This window comes from Helicoverpa armigera, chromosome 4 (assembly GCF_030705265.1).
Source record: "Helicoverpa armigera isolate CAAS_96S chromosome 4, ASM3070526v1, whole genome shotgun sequence".
Lineage (NCBI taxonomy): Eukaryota > Metazoa > Arthropoda > Insecta > Lepidoptera > Noctuidae > Helicoverpa > Helicoverpa armigera.
This window is the reverse complement of record NC_087123.1, coordinates 13,535,079-13,556,180: the sequence shown is the minus strand read 5'-3', so window position 1 is coordinate 13,556,180 and position 21,102 is coordinate 13,535,079. Positions and strand designations below refer to the sequence as shown.

Genomic DNA, 21,102 nt, shown 5'->3' with positions numbered 1-21,102 from the left:
ATTAAACATACTTCTCGTACGCATTCCACATTAAGCATACGTCTACATTAAACTTTAAAAAATGATATTTAAGGTAAATGTTTGTTTTTCGTTGACTTTGATTCTTATATTTTCTATCTTAAGTATTCTCTATCCACTGATTTCTAAAGAAACTACTAATTTCTTTAATACATTTTAGGTGTTCTGCATTGCTATTGCCCTCGCTGCAGTGAGCGCGCGGCCGCAACACGGCCACGACTACCACCACGGTCACGGTCACGCTGTGTCATCGCAGAGCATCGTACTGCACCAAACTCACGAGAGCAAGCACGAGCCCGTACACCACGAGGAACATCATGAGGAGCAGCACGAGCAGCACCAGGAGGAGCATCACCACGGACACCACGAGGAACACCACGGCCACGCCTCCTCCTCACAGAGCATCAAGCAGCACCACGGCAAAGCCACTGAGAAACACGTCGAGTACTATGTATGAGAACTGTTAATTTGCATTACATCCACTCATCATATTTTCAGAAACTAACTGATACCTTTTTTAATAGTCTCACCCTAAGTACGAGTTCACGTACAAAGTGGAGGACCCTCACACCGGCGACAAGAAGTCGCAGCACGAGGCGCGCGACGGCGACGTCGTGAAGGGCGTGTACAGTCTGCACGAGCCTGACGGTACCATCAGGATTGTCGAGTACTACGCTGACAAGAAGACCGGGTGAGTGCAAATGTCTATTAAACTTCCCCTTTCGTACTATTTTCCCTTAACATGTTTACTTCAAATATTAAGCATTTAGTATTTCAATTCTTTTCATATTTTAGGACTAAACTTCTTGAGTGATTTATCAGACATGACAGCGCCCATAGTAGGTATCCAATTTATTCGAATATCTTGTGCTTTTGCTTTAATCATACTACTCATTATTTAACAGATTTCAAGCCAATGTGAAACGTGTGGGTCACGCCAAGCACGTTGTACCTGAACATCATCAGCATCATTGATCAATCTTATCGGTTACTTCTACCTCTATTTGAATATTGTTTAATCAACTGTTATTTAATTGTTATGCATGAGTCATGTGATATTTTGTTTACTTATTAAGCCGTTGTAATAATTTTGTTACAATTATTATTTTTAATATGCCATTAAATTACTTTCATTGAATTTCTTCTTTACTCTTAATTTCCTTTTATACCTAAAAAGACGCTAGAATAATTTTGCAGAAAAGAATCGTTATAAAAACGTCACTTTGATTACTATAAATAGTAAAGCTAACTTCTTGCAATATCCTTATAGAGAAGCTGTTTTTTTCTTCATATTCCCATTAATAAGTCTTGTGATGAACTGCTGATTTTATGAAGGTAGTTTGTCAAAAAAACCTTTTGACTGGAAGAGGATTTGTTTGGAATAATGGATAATGTGTTCTATTAACTTTTTATTTTTCAAACATTATAAAAGGTACTATGAAGTTATCTCATCAGTTATCAAAGTATCTGTTTCAGTCTACGGAATTAGAGAAAGATCCTTCAGTAATGATGATGAGGCACGATGTGGTGTGTGCTGTACTTCACGTCCGCGTGGAATCTGCAAATAATACCATTTCATCAATATGTAATTCTACGAGTTTGTGAAATTGCGCTTAATTAGTAAAAGTGAATAAAAATCTCACCCGGTGTGGTGGTCGCCGTGGTAGTGGACGTCTCTGACGGAGCCGTCGGGCTGATGCAGCGAGTAGTGTCCCTTGACGACGTCACCGTCGCGGTGCTCGTGCTGCGACTTGTGGTCGCCCGTGTGAGAGTCCTCCACCTTGTACTCGAACTCGTACTTGGGGTGAGTCTGCACAAACAGACCAATCAGTATTGCGAACTAGTTGCGTGTGTGAGTGAGCTGCTAGTGTTACTCACGTAGTAGTCGTGGTGATCATGTCCGTGATGCACTGGCTCGTGGTGACCGTCGTACTTGTGGACGTATTGAGATGAGTATCCGTGCGCGGATACCACCGCGACGGCGATAGACAGCACACAAAGTACCTGAAGACGATCCAAAAAATATTACAAACAGGATAAACTTAATGCTATGATTGAGGCGGGTTCTATTCTTCAACACTTTTAGCAATTTTTCTTATACGAGTACACACCTTGAAAAACATTTTCTTGGTGATTTTGGTTGACAATGTTTTGAAGCTAAGTCTTAGCTTGAACTGATGCAGAACTTCTAAGCATCACGTCTTTTATATGAATTTAAATTACGCCGTCAAGGTAGCATTGTTTTCTCTCGATTTTACGATATGGGTGTTACGCTTTGATAATTATTTCGTAAAGCTATTAGAGTGTAAAAATAGTTCTAACTACTTGCATAAACGGCTTTTGGAATGTGTTATGAATATTTTTCGTGATAATTTCGATCTTTATCGCGCATGAAGAGGTAAGTCTTATGACATAATTGTTATTATTGCTTAGGTACTTATGCTTAAAAATATCTTAAAATTCTACCAGTAAGGGGAAGTAAAATAGTGACTAGGAAGAATTTTTAATGATTTGTTGCTTTGTACACGGAACCGTCATCATAAATCTATTTATTGATTGATTGATTCGAGTAATTTTATATCTGTGACAAAAGCTCAGGTAGAAATAATAATATTATTAATTGTAATAAAAGAATTGCTAAAGAAGGAGGCACTTACATATCTACACATATATATTTACCAAAGAGTACGTAGAATCAATTATTACGTCAACTTTGCATCTGCATGCTTTTTAGTTTGATAGAAATTTATAAAACCCTAGACATTTCCTAGAAAATGTGTGTAATTATCATCCATTTAAATTTTTTGTCATTCCTCAAATGGGTCAGAAAATTGTATAAGGCACATTTCTAACGAAATCCAAAAGTAGCTACATTAACAATTAATATCCTAATAGAAAGCAAACGGAAGTATAAAAATTTAAGAGTACATACGGCAATGCTCACATCGTAATTAAAAACTCCTCAATACAAAGCATTATTACTCGGGTTTATTCGGTTGGAAGGTTTAGGTTTTGGTAAAGACAACGAGATTATTACTTGCGACTATTATTGTTTTGACTATCCTCGTGTACGGGTTATTATCTGAGGGCACGGCAGTGCCCCAGCCAAGACTCGAGCAAAGCGGGCACGGCCGTACCATCTTTTCTCGAAGCGTTTCACGGCTATTTCAGCCCCCTGTATCTTCCATGTGAACAAAGCTAGGAGTTTAGGTTTTCGATGACCAAGAGTAAGTATTAGAACAAGCTCAGTCCCAAAATTACAAGAAATTTGAATAAATAGTTTACGAGTTATGAGCGATCAAAGTTACACCATTTTGTCACTGACTCACTCACTGACCGATCATCAAAAGTCTAAAGTACTTCTAGCAAACTTAGAACCTTCAAATTTGGCACCAAGATAGGTTATTGGCTACATATAAAGGAAAAATTATAAAAACCTTAAAACTTAATAAAAAAATAGGAAACAAATTTATATTTGCGGTTTTTCAAGAACATTGTGTATGAATTTTGACTGCATTGATAACTTTGTTATTTATTTATGTACAAAATGTTATTATTTGTTTTATTGTTACGTAGTGTGGTATATTGTTATTATGTATTAAATATACATACATATGAATAAAAAAGCTAGGTTAAAATAAAATGAATAATGATAAAATCTTTCATATTAATGCAGTGCGATAAATACTGCATGCTCGCTCGATAGATGGCGTTGTCCTGGTCTAAATCGCGCTACGGTTTTTAGTAAATAAAAAAAAAACAAATATTTTCATGTGATAGCGCCATCTACCTCTGAAATAAATCTCTTTTATTCTAAAAGATATTCGATTAAAAAATTCGACAATTTCGAAATTGTTTAATTTATTTTAAAAAAATGTTGTTTACGTGCTAGTTTAGGTCTACATATTTAGTTTGTTATATATTTAGTTAGTTGCATGTAAGTTAATTTAATTTGTTATATACTTAGAGAAGAAGGAGACCTGCAAAAAATAAATTAGATCCCACCAAAAACATTAAATGTAAAAAAAGCCAATCCTCTACGCAATTCCTCCACCGTAAAAAGTTTTGAGATCGCATAGAAGCCAAGTCCTGTTCAACTTTATTTGTAATAATAAATCAATATTTTGTGACTATATCAATAGTTTCGTTCACTTTACAATTATATTGACTTGGCCATGAGCACAATAAACTACAAATATAATACAGCATATCTTGGACAGGTGAAAGTCAATCATGAAGTTTAATATCACAGAATTAAATACTTTTAGTTTATTAAAGTGTGATGTTAAAATTGTATTAATTTTCTACTTGCAATGTTATGTAGAAGGCACTTGCATGAAACGTCTAATTGATAGTATAAACTTGAAAGTTATCGAAGTTTACATATTGAAAATCATTACTTTCTTCAAAATTATGCTTGTGGGATATAACTGTAGTCCGTTAGGTACATTAACGACACTAAAGTTTGATTATAATTATTTTTATTTCAGAGTCATAACAATCGTATTTACTATTTAACAATTAGTAGGCTATTAATAACAATTGATATCACAGAATCAGTGGTGGTGATGGTGTTCAGGAACAATGTGCACGGCATGACCCTCGATCTTAACGTTGGCGTTGAATCTGTAAAGGCAGAAGAGATATTGAGCAAAGCAATCCTAAAAAAAATACGGTTTTAGATTTATCTACGCTTTATATTGTCACTTACCCAGTCTTCTTGTCAGCATGGTACTCGACGATCCTGACGGTGCCGTCGGGTTGATGCAGACTGTACACGCCCTTCACGACGTGACCGTCACGAGACTCGTGCTGAGATTTCTTGTCGCCGGTGTGAGGGTCCACCACTTTGTACGCGAACTCATACTTAGGGTGAGACTGCAACACACGGTACAGTTAGCTATAATTCTAAAGTACTGGCAAAAAGCAGAATAACATAATATTGCAAATTTACAGTTTTCATACATAGTACTCGACGTGTTTCTCAGTGGCTTTGCCGTGGTGCTGCTTGATGCTCTGTGAGGAAGAGGCGTGGCCGTGGTGTTCCTCGTGGTGTCCGTGGTGATGCTCCTCCTGGTGCTGCTCGTGCTGCTCCTCATGATGTTCCTCGTGGTGTACGGGCTCGAGCTTGCTCTCGTGAGTTTGGTGCAGTACGATGCTCTGCGATGACACAGCGTGACCGTGACCGTGCTGGTAGTCGTGACCGTGTTGTGGCCGCGCGCTCACTGCGGCTACGAGAGCGATGACTAGACAAACCTGTAGGAAATTGTAAATTAAATACTGTAGATTCTTCAAAATATTATATTTAACCTTTTTAATAATTTTACTTTTTATTCATAGTAAAAGAAAGTAAGTATATGTGATATACCTTGTACAACATAATTAGGCTTTAGTACAAATGTACTGCTTTCAATGGCTTAACAGTAAATGTTGATTGTAGGGACCAAGTAAAACGCTTTTATATGAAACGTATTGAGACACTGTAATCACATTTTTATTAAAAACTTGATTTACAGAGATAAATAAACCTGTTTTGTGTACAAACGTACTTTAATTGATATGTGTAACCTTCAAAACCCTTATTTCACAGGACACCTTTCACCGAAATATCCAAGAAAGTAATAAAAGACTAAGAAACTACACTCAAAAGTCGTTCATTGACATTAGATAATACGTTTTATTTTGTATGGCTGATAATAAGTTGTGTTTTCGGTAGAAATCCTGTTAAACCGTATTTTTTCATAAAATAACTGTGTTGCTTACAATGCTCAAGTTGATATTTAAGTCACTTGTTACAATGACCATTTCTCACAGCGTTCTCTTTCTCTCAAAAAATCATAGTTCCTTTGCTACTAATCTATCTAACCTTTTCCGAAACTTTAACACAATTACAGTCAAAATCTCTTGTAGCGACATCGAAGGGACTACTCATATTTAGTCGTAAAAACCGATAGTTGTAACAACCAGTGACAGGAATAGTATATAGCATTCAGCCACCTTTGATTTTGGTAATTTTAACCGGTTTGTTGTTCTAAACGCTGTCATCATAAACGGTTTTGACCCCCTATCCGCAGGGGGTTTTAGAAGTTTTTTTTTGTAATTTATCTTCGGAAACATTTCTTTAATGGAATTTCTCCTAGTCTTATGAATTATGTTGATAATACATATATGTATATGTAGTTGGTTCTTATTTTAAATGAAACAAATGAGTATGGGAGATATTCTTTTTATTTATGTATTTAACGATATCAGTTCTTTCAGCTAAAATACAACATTATGGCTGACTACACGACGCTTCAGTAATGATGATGATGATGAGGGACCTCGTGGTGAGTGCTGAACTTTACGTCGGCATGGAAGCTGAAAGAAAAACAAAGCAATTAAGTAAGGTAAGCAAATCCCAGGAGTTTCATTCGCCGAACTGCTCTCTTATCAAAAATGTATTTTAGGAAAGTAATCTCACCCGGTGTGGTGGTCGCCGTGGTAGTGGACGTCCCTGACGGAGCCGTCGGGCTGATGCAGCGAGTAGTGTCCCTTGACGACGTCACCGTCGCGGTGCTCGTGCTGCGACTTGTGGTCGCCCGTGTGAGAGTCCTCCACCTTGTACTCGAACTCGTACTTGGGGTGAGTCTGCACAAACAGACCAATCAGTATTGCGAACTAGTTGCGTGTGTGAGTGAGCTGCTAGTGTTACTCACGTAGTAGTCGTGGTGATCATGTCCGTGGTGCACTGGCTCGTGGTGACCGTCGTACTTGTGCACGTACTGGGAGGAGTAGCCGTGAGCGGAGACCACCGCGACGGCGATAGATAGCACGCAAAGTACCTGAAAGTCAAAGATTAAGATAATAAGTAGATCTTTCGATTAAAGAAATGAGAAAAGTGGAATCCTCTTTTACCTTGAAAAACATGTTGTTCTGTTACGATTTTGCTATTGATATTGCTAGGTATTGCTGCAAACAAAGTTCAGTAGCCAACTGATAAAAAAATTTAAGTTCCATGTTCTTTTATATGAAATTAAATAGTATTGTCAAGGTATCTATTGTTTTCTGTTTTTAACACGAACTATTACGTCCACATTAATTGCGTACAACTTACTAAACAATTGTTAAGCGTATATGATTTAACTGCCAACATAATTGGGAGAAATCAATAGATACCTTGAAGATATTATTTCAATTAGTATATAAGAACATGATGTTAAAACTTTTATTATCAGTTCACAATTGGATTTAGATCTGAACAGCATCGGAAATTAAATTAGAACAACATGTTTTTAAAGGTAGGTAAAAGAAGATACCTATCAATGTTAACATAACGTAAATCCTTTTTTTTTTCTCAATAATATACCTACTTATCTTATAATAACAACATTATCATCCGCAGGTAATCTGTGTGCTGTCTGTGGGTATGGCAATGGTTGCCGGCCACGGCTACTCCTCCCAGTACGTGCACAAGTACGACGGCCACCACGAGCCAGTGCACCACGGACATGATCACCACGACTACTACGTGAGTAACACTAGCAGCTCACTCACACACGCAACTAGTTCGCAATACTGATTGGTCTGTTTGTGCAGACTCACCCCAAGTACGAGTTCGAGTACAAGGTGGAGGACTCTCACACGGGCGACCACAAGTCGCAGCACGAGCACCGCGACGGTGACGTCGTCAAGGGACACTACTCGCTGCATCAGCCCGACGGCTCCGTCAGGGACGTCCACTACCACGGCGACCATCACACCGGGTGAGTCTACTTCTTATGGCTTATTTGAAAAATAGATTTTGGATAAGATACCAATTTCGGCGAGGAGAACAGAATCCTTCTGGGATCTACTTGTTTGACTATATTGTTCTTTGTTTTGCTTTCAGCTTCCATGCCGACGTAAAGTTCAGCACTCACCACGAGATCCCTCACCATCATCATCATTACTGAAGCATCGTGTAATCAGTCATAACGTTGTTTCCTAACTGAGAGAACTGATATTGTTACCATTCTCTATTAGATTTTAAACTAAATAATAAAAGTGCCTGCCATAAACTTTCTTTTCTTTAAATTCCTTTCAAATATGAAGCAGCTTTGAAACCATGTTTAATCAGAAATCCCAGGTATCATAATTTATAGATCACGTTCGTGCGAAATAATATTCCATTACATAGCTAACAAAAATGTTGCCAAAAACGTATGAATGTACATATGTGCATATACTTTGGGAAGATACAAACGCATATTTCAAGCCACGTACGAACTTATACAATGAATTACGACTTATATAATTTTATGGATGATCACAGTAAAATTCGTCATTCTCTGCATACAACCATTTCGAAAACTTCCTTAAAACTTGATAAAGTTCCTAATGAATGGAACAGGTGTGTCGATGACATTTTATTTAGAAAGAGCCTCACACAAACTGAGTTTCCTACGTTTAGTAGCAGCCGTACATGGTAATTGATGTAATACTGTAAGTACATAGGTATATAGTAAACAAAAATAAATTACTTCCATTTCGAAGCTTGTTTCATGTAGAGTTTAAGGGAGATTAATTTTGTATATAATTTGGAGAAAGGGCCATTGTCCTGAATATAAAATTTTACTCAAGGTTGCAATTATTTCTTCAAAATTCAGCTTAAACTTGACGGCGAAAACCAGTTATCAACATTTGTTATAATTCGTGTATTTATCAGAAACTGGATTACAATGATTTCGTATACATTAATTGTATATAAAGACATTTCTTTCTCATATTCCACATCATTTACGATTGGATTATCGTAGGAGTAACACAAGAAACTAACATGTCCCTTAAGGTAACAAAGGAAATCATTTAATATAAAACAGACATACATAAATATTGCTGTTTAAAAACCCATTATTTTAACAAGATCGTTGTAGTGCCAGTCATTCCCAGCTCGGCCATATTTTTCATTCAGGTTATCCTAGTCGCTGCTGTCATCGCTGTGGTGAGCGCGCGGCCGCAGCACGGTCACGACTACCACCACGGTCACGGTCACGCTGTGTCATCGCAGAGCATCGTACTGCACCAAACTCACGAGAGCAAGCACGAGCCCGTACACCACGAGGAACATCATGAGGAGCAGCACGAGCAGCACCAGGAGGAGCATCACCACGGACACCACGAGGAACACCACGGCCACGCCTCCTCCTCACAGAGCATCAAGCAGCACCACGGCAAAGCCACTGAGAAACACGTCGAGTACTATGTATGAGAACTGTTCATTTGCAATACCTACTCTTCGTATTCATAGTAACATAACTAACTAAGACATTTCCTACAGTCTCACCCTAAGTACGAGTTCGCGTACAAAGTGGTGGACCCTCACACCGGCGACAAGAAATCTCAGCACGAGTCTCGTGACGATCACGTCGTGAAGGGCGTGTACAGTCTGCATCAACCCGACGGCACCGTCAGGATCGTCGAGTACCATGCTGACAAGAAGACTGGGTGAGTGACAATATACATGTAGATGAATCTTTTCTCTATCAAAGTCTTTTCATTATTTTAACGAATTGCTCAATATTTTCTTCTGTTTCTACAGATTCAACGCCAACGTTAAGATCGAGGGTCATGCCGTGCACATTGTTCCTGAACACCACCACCACCACTGATTCTAATTCACCATTGATTCTGTGATATTATTAATAACTTGTTATACTTGTAAATATACTGTTACTATTCTGAAATAAATTTGTGTAAAAGTAATGCAATATTTCCATTATTTCCCTTTACACCTTCTGCTTAATTTAAAATGCCGGACTCGCAAACAATCGCAATAGTCCTAAAATATTTTAGAAAAATAATAACATAGACAGACTTTGTTCAACCTCTTTTTCAAAAGAAGATGAAGTTTGAAAGTTATTGTAACAAGTTTTTTTTAACCGTGTTTATGGAGTTTCTTGCCGGTTATTCTTCATAAGAACTACTCTTTGGAACCATGTAACTAGCTTCACATTTGGAAGAAAGAAGCTGTTATAGGCCCATTTAAAAAGAAAGATAAATTAATTGGGGAACTGCAACTTTCGTCCTCCTCGTATATATACTTTGTGAGCGAAAATATATTTTAGTATGAGGTGAAAAAGATGGGTGGGTTCATGTTGTCCGGAAGTGGGACTTCGAAGGAAATAATGAAACAAATAAATATTGAAGACATTTTGTAATTTGGATGGAAAAAAATAATTTATTTTAAGACGACATAGTTACGATTTCAGTTCTTTCAGCTGAGGTATGAAATTAGATAACGACTATTCAGTAATGATGATGATGATGAGGGATCTCGTGGTGAGTGCTGAACTTTACATCGGCATGGAAGCTGAGAAATAGAAAAACAATTAATTAAGATAAGACTCAATAAAATAATCACAAGATACATGGTAGGTAACAATGTTTATCTTTTTGTAAACATTTGTGGAAATAATCACTACATGATTAGAATTTTCTTTCTTCAAAAATAAACAATGGTCAAAGAAAAGGGAAGTTAACTCACCCGGTGTGATGGTCGCCGTGGTAGTGGACGTCCCTGACGGAGCCGTCGGGCTGATGCAGCGAGTAGTGTCCCTTGACGACGTCACCGTCGCGGTGCTCGTGCTGCGACTTGTGGTCGCCCGTGTGAGAGTCCTCCACCTTGTACTCGAACTCGTACTTGGGGTGAGTCTGCACAAACAGACCAATCAGTATTGCGAACTAGTTGCGTGTGTGAGTGAGCTGCTAGTGTTACTCACGTAGTAGTCGTGGTGATCATGTCCGTGGTGCACTGGCTCGTGGTGACCGTCGTACTTGTGGACGTACTGGGAGGAGTAGCCGTGAGCGGAGACCACCGCGACGGCAACTGATAGCGCGCAAAGTACCTGTAGGATCATTTTTATAAATAAAATTAAACCATAACAAAAAAAAAGATTATCAATTGAGGAAGTAAGAAAATTAATATCCTCTCTTACCTTGAAAAACATGTTGTTCTATTACGATTTTTGCTATTACAGCAAACTAAGTTCAGTGGTCAACTGATAGAAAACATTAAGCTCCGTGCTGTTTTATAAGAATTTAAATGACATTGTCAAGGTATCTATTGATTTCTCCCAATTATGTTGGCAGTTAAATCATATACGCAAAACGATATTGTTTCGTAAGTTGTACGCAATTAGTGTGGACGTAATAAAATAAGATAAAAAAATATTCGTGAGTACAAGCTAACAGTAAACTGCGAGGTGTTAGACCCTAAAAGCCTATATAACAAGAAGAAAAGTTATTTTGTATCGGTCCACTAATTTCACGTTGCTTCTTCAATAGTTCAATGTTAATTTCAAGCGCAGCTTGGCAATCTGTTTATTTACCAAAAATGAAATAAGTAGAAATTGAAAGTGATTGCACTGAATTTTTTATCCCACAGATGGACCCAAAACAGTGTAAATTATACTGCTGTGTAAGACATTATATTGTAATACAAATAAATTATTTTTATCTACTTTCTAAGACAACTCCAATCTGACGACCGTATTGCATTTATGAAAACCAAAAAAATGCATAATCATTTGAATATTTTATTGCTGATAAAAATCCAGTAACGTGTAAATCTACGAACGTTAGACAGTTTCTGTTGTCCATAATTAAAACGAACATTGCGCATTACTTACGAAACAATTGTCAAAGCGTGTATGATTTTACTGTCAACGTAGTTGAGAGAAATCTATAGATACCTTGACAATGTTATTTAAATTCGTATAAAAGTATATGGAGTTAAAAGTTGTGTATCAGTTCACTACTGGACTTTGCTTAGGCCTCTAACAATTATAGAACCCAACATGTTCTTCAAGGTATATTAATATAAAATCATTTGACAACCTGTTTATTACTGTATATTGCTGAAAATTATAATTTATAGGTAGACATACTTTAAAGCTAAATCCTCAGGGCCTTTGCACGTAATCTGATCGTTCAACTGGATAGCCGTTCTTGAAGCAGAAAATCGTTATTTGATGAGTTCTTTTAAAAACAATTAAATTCGTTTTAGGTACTCTGTGTGCTATCTATCGCCGTCGCGGTGGTCTCCGCTCACGGCTACTCCTCCCAGTACGTGCACAAGTACGACGGTCACCACGAGCCAGTGCACCACGGACATGATCACCACGACTACTACGTGAGTAACACTAGCAGCTCACTCACACACGCAACTAGTTCGCAATACTGATTGGTCTGTTTGTGCAGACTCACCCCAAGTACGAGTTCGAGTACAAGGTGGAGGACTCTCACACGGGCGACCACAAGTCGCAGCACGAGCACCGCGACGGTGACGTCGTCAAGGGACACTACTCGCTGCATCAGCCCGACGGCTCCGTCAGGGACGTCCACTACCACGGCGACCACCACACCGGGTGAGATATCTTATACATTTATACTTTCTAAGCAAAAAATACGGACTTAAAATATTCTTGTAGAATTGCATATTAATGAAATCGTATTTTTTCAGCTTCCACGCCGATGTGAAATACAGCACACACCACATCGTGCCTCACCATCATTACTAAAGGAACTTTTTGTAGTCGCTAGACAGAACTGAATTATGAAAAATAAAAGAAAGTTAAACTTAACCTGTCTCCAATTATTTCCACCGAATAAATCTTCTTGTCCATACTAGATATCCCCAAGAAAGTATACTCTCAAAGAATCGAAATTGCAAGGGGTATCAAAGAGTAATTTAGCTCGTCGGAATTCTGTAGCTATGGAACATATTCCTCTAGAGCAGTAAATAACGGTATCAAAATTGACTTTATGTATTAAAGTGGAGCTCGTACACTAAATAATTTTGGCCGCTTTATTGATTTATAAACCATTATCTATAGTTTGCTCGAGATTTGAACTCACACTTAAGGGCTTATTATACTTGACTAAATTCAGTAGCCTAATTAGTTTTGTCTAATTAGGCTTCTATATGATTTAATGAAATTCTTTCCTTGCTAAATGCGATAACATTTGTTTGAATTTAGTAACTGAATCATTTAGACGACTGGATTAAGTCAAGTGTAATAAGCCCTTCCGTCAGATTTATTTCATTTCAACGTAATTCAAATTCAAAATCAATAGATCAAAAATGTTTTGTTTGGAATCAGCGGCGGCCCTAGCCATTGCGAGGCTACGTGCGGCAGGTCTATGCGAGGCCCTTTGTCCTACGTGAAAAGTCTGTTGTGAGCTAGGAGTTATTTTCTTGTTAATAAAAGGACTTACAAGCGGCGCTACCTTCTAGGTTCGGCTAAAAAAGGATGAAAAAAATAAAAGAAGTGGAAAATAAAGCACCCGCGAGCGTAGCGAGCGCAAAAATTTTTGAGCTTTGGGTCACTAAAGCACCTAAACTTGTATATTAAAGAACGGTGAAAGGTGAAGCAGCGAGCGCGAAAATTGTTGAGTTTTGGGACATAAAAGTACTCTAATCATGTTAGAATGAACGGTACTGCCAAGCGAACAGCCGCGAGCGTAGCGAGCGCGAAAATTGTTGAGTTTTGGGACATAAAAGTACTCTAATCATGTTAGAATGAACGGTACTGACAAGCGAACAGCCGCGAGCGTAGCGAGCGCGAAAATTTTTGAGTTTTGGCACATAAAAGTACTCTAATCATGTTAGAAAGAACGGTACTGACAAGCGAACAGCCGCGAGCGTAGCGAGCGCGAAAATTTTAGAGTTTTGGGACATAAAAGTACTCTAATCATGTTAGAATGAACTGTACTGACAAGTGAACAGCCGCGAGCGTAGCGAGCGCGAATTTTTTAAAATTGATTGTTTAAGGACTCTCAAATTAAACTCGGAATTAAGCACAAATAAAAAGAATCCGTGACTGGATCGAGAGCCATCGAGTTGTTTTTGTTACGTTGGTGTTCCAATTTTTTTGTTAAATTGAGAACTCAAAAAGTAAACGCAGAATGAATAAGAAATAAATAAAGAAAAATGTTTTTTTTCTTGGACCAGATATATATGTATTTTTAGTTATATTTTTTTTATATTAGTGTGGGTTGTAGCGCGAGGCCCTGTGCGAAGGCACAGTTCGCACACCCCTAGGGCCGCCACTGTTTGGAATAAAAATAGATCCTGGGAGCACCAACTGTTGGGTTAGATATTTTTTTTTGTATATCGGTGCTGATGAATATTGTTGTAATAGATCGTTCCTCTTTTGAACTCAGTTTAAAAAAAAAATCTATGAAGTTAATTAAACTTTCCTTTTTTTGGAGAAAGGGCTAAGTACTGACAACATATTTTACTCAAGGTTGCAATCATTCATTCAACATTCGACAAAAAACTTGTTGGTGAGAACAAGTTTTAAGGTTTTGTTTTAATTTATATTATTTGTAAGAAACTGGATCACTCAGATTTCGTGCGTATGTGTATTTTTTTGTATAAAAAGTCAATTGTTTTACTTATTCCACATCATTTACGATTGGACTTTGAAAGCAGCAACATAAACAAAAGACTAAAATGTCCCTTAAGGTAACAAATGGAATCAATGTTAATTAATAGTTTTTTATACAATAAAAAAATCATTATATTAGTGATAACTATTTTACACGCTTTTTTTTAAACCATATTTTTCATTCAGGTTATCCTAGTCGCAACCCTCCTCGCTGCGGTGAGCGCGCGGCCGCAGCACGGTCACGACTACCAGCACGGTCACGGTCACGCTGTGTCATCGCAGAGCATCGTACTGCACCAAACTCACGAGAGCAAGCACGAGCCCGTACACCACGAGGAACATCATGAGGAGCAGCACGAGCAGCACCAGGAGGAGCATCACCACGGACACCACGAGGAACACCACGGCCACGCCTCCTCCTCACAGAGCATCAAGCAGCACCACGGCAAAGCCACTGAGAAACACGTCGAGTACTATGTATGAAAACTGTTAATGTGCATTACATCTACTCATCATTAATTTTACCGTTCGGTACTATGAATTTCATTTTTGTAGCAATATAGGTACCTACTTTTGTAATAACTGATACTTTTCCCACAGTCTCACCCTAAGTACGAGTTCGCGTACAAAGTGGTGGACCCTCACACCGGCGACAAGAAATCTCAGCACGAGTCTCGTGACGGTCACGTCGTGAAGGGCGTGTACAGTCTGCATCAACCCGACGGCACCGTCAGGATCGTCGAGTACCACGCTGACAAGAAGACTGGGTGAGTAGTGGAAAAAGTACAAATAAAAAGTAAGAAGTTGAAGTCATTATTTACTGTTGTTTGTTTCTATATTATTTTCTTCTCTCCAGATTCAACGCCAACGTTAAGATCGAGGGTCATGCCGTGCACATTGTTCCTGAACACCACCACCACCACTGATTCTGTGATATTATTTGTTAAAGGACTTGTTGAATTGTAAATATATTGTTATGCTACTCAAATATAAAATGCAAAAATATTTATCTCTTTATTTTATTTTAAATACCTATATCAAATCTAAAAATTGATTATCCTCCCGTCTAGAACAGTGTCATAATGCTATAATGTGCTTGTTAACATGGCATCACAAATATGACACTCTACGTTCACGATCAATGATTCAGAGTAACTCGGTAGGTAAAAAAGATAAAACAAAAGATACTGAACGTTATTAAATATTTTTATTTTGTTGACTGAGAATAAATATTGAGTTTATTTATAACATAACATAGTAACAATATCAGTTCTTTCAGTTGAGGTAAGACATTACATAACGACTCTTCAGTGGTGGTGATGATGGTGAGGGATCTCGTGGTGGGTGCTGTACTTCACGTCAGCATGGAAGCTGGAAAAAAAAATATAATTAATACAGCACAGTATTCTCATAATTAAGGAATTATTTTTTCACATCAATTCGTTCGATGATAGTTTGTGGTTCTTTGAATTTACCTCTGAATAAGACTTGATATTCAGAACCGACTGGCTTAATATGAAGTAGACTCACCCTGTGTGATCGTCGCTGCTGTAGTGGACGTCCCTGACGGAGCCGTCGGGCTGATGCAGCGAGTAGTGTCCCTTGACGACGTCACCGTCGCGGTGCTCGTGCTGCGACTTGTGGTCGCCCGTGTGAGAGTCCTCCACCTTGTACTCGAACTCGTACTTGGGGTGAGTCTGCACAAACAGACCAATCAGTATTGCGAACTAGTTGCGTGTGTGAGTGAGCTGCTAGTGTTACTCACGTAGTAGTCGTGGTGATCATGTCCGTGGTGCACTGGCTCGTGGTGGCCGTCGTGTTTGTTGACATATTGAGATGAGTAGCCATGAGCGGAGACCACCGCTATGGCAACAGATAGCGCACAAAGTACCTGAGAACAAGTCACAATTGTTTTAGAATTTGAAAAGTAATAAAACTTACAATCACTGGGCTTTGCCCAACAGTGGTACAGTAGAGGCATTGAAATTAAGGCCCATAGCACACGGCGTTTTTTAAACGCGCTGACGACGCGCAGAGAACGCGCGTATACACGATTCAAACGAGATTGGATCGCAACCTTGTAACTTAAGCACACGGGGCGATTATAAAACCTGCCTCTTCTGCGCGTATACGCGCAGGTACAGCGGTAAGACGCGCTGTAGTCGCTCGTACCTTTTGCGTTTTGATCAGAGACTCCTCTTCTTCAGTTGTACAATGGCGTCGGTTGAGACAACACTGCTTACTTTGGCTTTAGTACTTCTTTTAAAAAGTAAAAAACGTAAAAAAAAGCGAATTTATTGGATAGATCCATTTACGAGTGAAAAAAGATTGAGTGGTCATTATCATACAACTTTTAAAAAATTGGTAATACATAGAAGATGGAAGAAATTTTATAATTGTTATCGAATGTCATATTCGTCATTCCAAGAACTTCTTTTGATTCTAAAACCTGAGTTAACTCGTCAAAATACAGCAATGAGATCATGTATATCGGCAGAAGAACGTTTGCTCATCACATTGAGGTAAGAAAACAACTAGTATTTATTTATTTATTTATTGTTCTGTTACATTTTTAAATCAATCGTAAAATGTTATAAGTGCACTTAGATTATGAATAAGAGAAAAAGATTTATTCAATATCATCATACATGTCAGATATGATATCGGAGTCATTTGTAACCGATTCATTGCTATCTAAATTTTGAAGTGAACTGACAGATTCGTTTCTTGGCGCTGATTGATTACTTGGATATTGTGGTTGAAATTCAGACTGATATCCAGATTCAGACTGATATCCAGACTGGTATCCATACTGATGTTCATATTGAAATGCACCTTGGTATCTATTTTCATTCAATATTCTCGATGAGTGTCCCATATTTTTATATTTACGAATTAAATTTATCATATCAGCTTTGGCCTCTAACTTAAATTCCTCTTTGATAGCAGAAAAATCTTTAGCTAACGAAATTAAGAACAGTATGTCGGGATTTTCAGATAAAATTGTATTATTCGCTTCCTTAGACTGTTTGAGATTTGCTGTCAGTGCTTCATACAATTTGTCTTGTGGGTCTTCATGTTTTGGAGTCTTTTTAGACTTCTTTGGTGAATGTGGTTTTTGAAAATCACAGTCTTGGTTATTCCCCAGTGCTGCATCATCATTTTGACTTGGAGATCTTATTTCGTAAAGCGGGTCTAAAAAAGTTAGCAAATTGGAATATATGTAGGGTCTTCTAGGTTTAGCTCCAGATCCACTGGAACAGTTATTGTTCTTCGCCTTGTCTCTTTTATAAGCGTCCTTAATGCTCTTCCATTTTCTTTGAAGTTCAATGACTGAAAACAATAATAATGTAAATAGTTTAGTTATTTATTAGGTTAATTTTAATTCATTTGAAATAAGTAGTTGTAGGTTAATTTTAATTAAATATGTAAAATTTACGATAACAAGAGAAGCTTTAAAAATGTTATTCTTTTCAGGTATTTAGCTACGGGTTGCTATTTCTCAGATATTCACTATGACTTTAAGTGTGGACAAACGACGGCAGGCATCATAGTCCGTGAAACAGTGAAAATAATATGGGATAAATTAAAAAACATCTGTATGCCAGAACCAACCGAGGAATCACATCTAAAAACTGCTGAAGGATTTATGAAATACGCAAATTTTCCCAATCTACTTGGGGCTATCGATGGGAAACATATCAGAGTTATAAAACCTCAACATAGTGGATCAGAGTATTTTAATTATAAAAAATATTTTTCCATCGTATTGCTTGCAATATGTGACGCAAATTACAGATTTATCGATATAGATGTCGGATGCTATGGAAAGGCTGCAGACTCAACAATAAATGAATGTAGTGAATGGACCAAAAAGATAAGGCAAGGAAATTATAATATACCAAATGCGAGACCAATATCTAATAATGGAGTGCCAATACCATTTACGTTTGTTGGAGATGAAGGCTTTGCATTATCTCAACATTTACAGAGACCTTACGCTGGAAAAATCTTGCCACGAGAGAAAAGAATATATAATTACCGCTTGACACGTGCCAGACGATACATTGAATGTACATTTGGTATATTAAGCAACAAATTTAAAATCTTTAATCGGCCACTGAACGTTAGCGTGGACTTCAGTGTGGCTATTGTGAAAGCCTGTTGTGTACTGCATAATTTCATACGTGAACGTGACGGTTATAATTTTCATAATTCTTTGAGTATAGTTGGTTTAGAAGATCCTCCTGAAGATGCAAGTTTGATTTCGATTGGTGCAAGACGGTCACAGGGACAATTAAGCGGAACTATGATACGAAATATGTACGCTGATTATTTTATTAGTGATGAAGGTGCAGTACCATGGCAAGATTCTAAAATTTAGGGTACCTACCAGTAGCGTAGGGTGAAAAAAAAGAAAAGTAAAGCCAGCACAAAAAAAAGTTTACCGCGTCAATAAACAAGACGTCATTAAATTACTTACATAAAAGTTCTCATCAAGACGAATCAAACGAGCCCAAACTTGATGGAATTACTTTGTTTTATTCGTGCGTCGAAGGGTTCCATTTTAAACGAGATACACGCGCAGCACACAATAAACCATTATTGCAACTGAGGCGCGGGCGCAGTGGTGGACCCCCACCCCCTCTGCCCTACTCCGCTCCTTTGTACGCGCGTTTGTACCGCTTCAAATGCGCGTATACGCGCTTCATGCGCGCGTTTCTATTATCAATGCAAACGCAACAATTAGCGTTTACAGCGCCGAAGAAGCGCGTTCCTGAAACGCGCGTTATCAGCGCATTTAAAAAACGCCGTGTGCTATGGGCCTAAGGGTTGTTGTTGGTTAATTCATTAAGTGAGATGTAAACGGGTTAAAACTTAAAAAATCACATATTTTCACTTTTCCCTTCCCACAATAGGACGCACTTTATAATGTTTCACTATTCACAAATTATCACTTTTTAAAGATACCTTGAAGAACATGTTGGTCCGAGTTTGTTCCTGAGTTGTTGTTATGAGATTTGTCCAAAAGAGAACTGATACCAAAATCCTAAACCTCACGTCTTTTATATGATTTTAATATCAACCAGCCAAGGTAGTTCTGATTTCACTCGAAATCATATCAGCTGTTATTATTTATGGCCGTTGCGTTTTGATAATTACGAATCAATTTCGCAAAATTAAGTTATTTGAAATCGATTTTGCTCGCATAACAGGAAGGTCGTTAATTTAAGTGTTTATTGTCCGGAAGATTATTTAGATAACCACAACAATAAACAATACCTAATCTAATGGTTATTCCGCTGTGTAAAGTTTTTTGTAGTAGTTTTAGTACTGCCAAGACCTAGTCCTAGTAGACTGCTAGCATGTATGGGCTTATAAATTAGTTTAAGTTAAATTATAATTGTGAACACTGATTGATTTATTTAGGTACATTACCACATATTCTTTTAATATTTTTGTCTTACTTAATTATGATTAATTATTGTATTACTTAATTATGTTGATAGTTCCCCTACCCATAGGCAGTAGGAACGGCTTGGCGATGATCTTTCCTTCAGTCTGGTGTGACAAACTGTGATTGATTACTTTAAATACAGGAAAAATAAGATCCAATGAGAAAAAAAAACCGTAGTTTCTGTTAAATATTTTATTCTTATAATTAGATTAACAATTAGTCAACGAGGCATTTCTAACAAGTAATATCACAGATTTAATGGTGGTGGTGGTGTTCAGGAACAATGTGCTTGGCGTGACCCTCACGCCTCACGTTAGCGTTGAATCTGTGGGACAAATAGAGGAATTAGTAAATCTTTACAAAATAGCAAGCTATTTTGGTTTCTATTCGAGATATTGTTTGAGTGTCCTCTCTTACCCGGTCTTCTTGTCAGCGTGGTACTCTACGATCCTGATAGTACCGTCAGGCTCATGCAGACTGTACACGCCCTTCACGACGTCGCCGTCGCGCGCCTCGTGCTGCGACTTCTTGTCGCCGGTGTGAGGGTCCTCCACTTTGTACGCGAACTCGTACTTAGGGTGAGCCTGCAGCACAAGACACAGTTAGCTACCGGACTCATTATACGCACAAAATCTGAGGTAAATGAGACATTTTCATACATAGTACTCGACGTGTTTCTCAGTGGCGTGTCCGTGGTGCTGCTTGATGCTCTGTGAGGAGGAGGCGTGGCCGTGGTGATGATGCTCGTGTTGTGCCGAAACGCTTATGGCGCAGAAAACGGCGGCGGCTAGGCAGATCTGTACAAATTGGGAGTAGTTATTAGTAGGTATTTAGAAATCTAAAATTTGTCGTTAGCAAAGTGAAACTTACCTTTGTAAACATTTTGGATTTATAATTTTTGCTGTTGATCGTATTAACTACTGAAGGGATCTGATAATCTGAACAGTTGTATTCGGGCTTTTATACAATCACTTAAAGGATCGTTGACAATTTTTGATTAAAAAGAACCAGTTGTACCAGATTTATCGAGCTACAATGCTTAAGCCATATTAGACCTTGGTTAATTACGGTATAGGTACTTTTCTGATTTCGTAAATGGAAACAATTGTTGGTATTAATAGAATGAAGAAAGTAAAAATAAATACATGCTTCAATGTTAAAAAAATTTAGAATAAAATAAACAGGAATTTCTTCCCGTTCAAAAAACTGAAAGCA

General features: G+C 37.9%; 6 protein-coding genes across 7 annotated transcripts; 3 read left to right on the top strand and 3 right to left on the bottom strand.

Annotated features, from left to right (window-relative positions):
• The first annotated feature begins 61 nt into the window (after nt 1-61).
• Nucleotides 62-1,051, top strand: LOC135116807 (histidine-rich glycoprotein-like). Its single transcript, XM_064034379.1, has 4 exons — nt 62-73; nt 179-469; nt 543-709; nt 924-1,051. Exons 1-4 carry the CDS (start codon nt 62-64, stop codon nt 991-993), a joined length of 540 nt encoding a protein of 179 aa, XP_063890449.1. The 3' UTR covers nt 994-1,051.
• A 406-nt stretch (nt 1,052-1,457) lies between these two features.
• Nucleotides 1,458-6,987, bottom strand: LOC126055937 (histidine-rich glycoprotein). Its single transcript, XM_064034378.1, has 10 exons — nt 6,916-6,987; nt 6,717-6,842; nt 6,482-6,648; nt 6,327-6,378; nt 4,984-5,274; nt 4,730-4,896; nt 4,571-4,679; nt 1,897-2,022; nt 1,662-1,828; nt 1,458-1,576 (listed from the first exon to the last, which is right to left on the bottom strand). Exons 1-10 carry the CDS (start codon nt 6,925-6,927, stop codon nt 1,519-1,521), a joined length of 1,275 nt encoding a protein of 424 aa, XP_063890448.1. The 5' UTR covers nt 6,928-6,987; the 3' UTR covers nt 1,458-1,518.
• Nucleotides 6,988-7,402: 415 nt separating this feature from the next.
• Nucleotides 7,403-12,572, top strand: LOC110375254 (histidine-rich glycoprotein-like). The gene is made up of 10 exons (XM_049847375.2): nt 7,403-7,528; nt 7,597-7,763; nt 7,889-7,943; nt 8,951-9,241; nt 9,317-9,483; nt 9,578-9,603; nt 11,788-11,846; nt 12,044-12,169; nt 12,238-12,404; nt 12,500-12,572. Exons 1-10 carry the CDS (start codon nt 7,427-7,429, stop codon nt 12,555-12,557), a joined length of 1,218 nt encoding a protein of 405 aa, XP_049703332.2. The 5' UTR covers nt 7,403-7,426; the 3' UTR covers nt 12,558-12,572.
• On the bottom strand, nt 10,269-11,029 carry LOC135116828 (cuticle protein 7-like). 2 transcript variants are annotated; one of them, XM_064034409.1, is made up of 4 exons: nt 10,974-11,029; nt 10,758-10,883; nt 10,523-10,689; nt 10,269-10,348 (listed from the first exon to the last, which is right to left on the bottom strand). In XM_064034409.1, the coding sequence occupies exons 1-4, from the start codon at nt 10,983-10,985 to the stop codon at nt 10,285-10,287; spliced, it is 369 nt and encodes a 122-aa protein (XP_063890479.1). In that variant the 5' UTR covers nt 10,986-11,029; the 3' UTR covers nt 10,269-10,284. The 2 variants fall into 2 exon arrangements, with proteins under 2 accessions (XP_063890479.1, XP_063890480.1); XM_064034410.1 differs by lacking the exon at nt 10,974-11,029 and having other exon boundaries at nt 10,758-10,959.
• A 1,922-nt stretch (nt 12,573-14,494) lies between the features above and the next one.
• LOC135116806 (histidine-rich glycoprotein-like) lies at nt 14,495-15,393 on the top strand. Its single transcript, XM_064034377.1, has 4 exons — nt 14,495-14,506; nt 14,616-14,906; nt 15,030-15,196; nt 15,286-15,393. The coding sequence occupies exons 1-4, from the start codon at nt 14,495-14,497 to the stop codon at nt 15,353-15,355; spliced, it is 540 nt and encodes a 179-aa protein (XP_063890447.1). The 3' UTR covers nt 15,356-15,393.
• Nucleotides 15,394-15,654: 261 nt separating this feature from the next.
• LOC135116805 (pupal cuticle protein Edg-84A-like) lies at nt 15,655-20,769 on the bottom strand. The gene is made up of 7 exons (XM_064034376.1): nt 20,758-20,769; nt 20,547-20,684; nt 20,305-20,471; nt 20,146-20,212; nt 16,195-16,320; nt 15,960-16,126; nt 15,655-15,800 (listed from the first exon to the last, which is right to left on the bottom strand). The coding sequence occupies exons 1-7, from the start codon at nt 20,767-20,769 to the stop codon at nt 15,737-15,739; spliced, it is 741 nt and encodes a 246-aa protein (XP_063890446.1). The 3' UTR covers nt 15,655-15,736.
• Nucleotides 20,770-21,102: the final 333 nt, after the last annotated feature.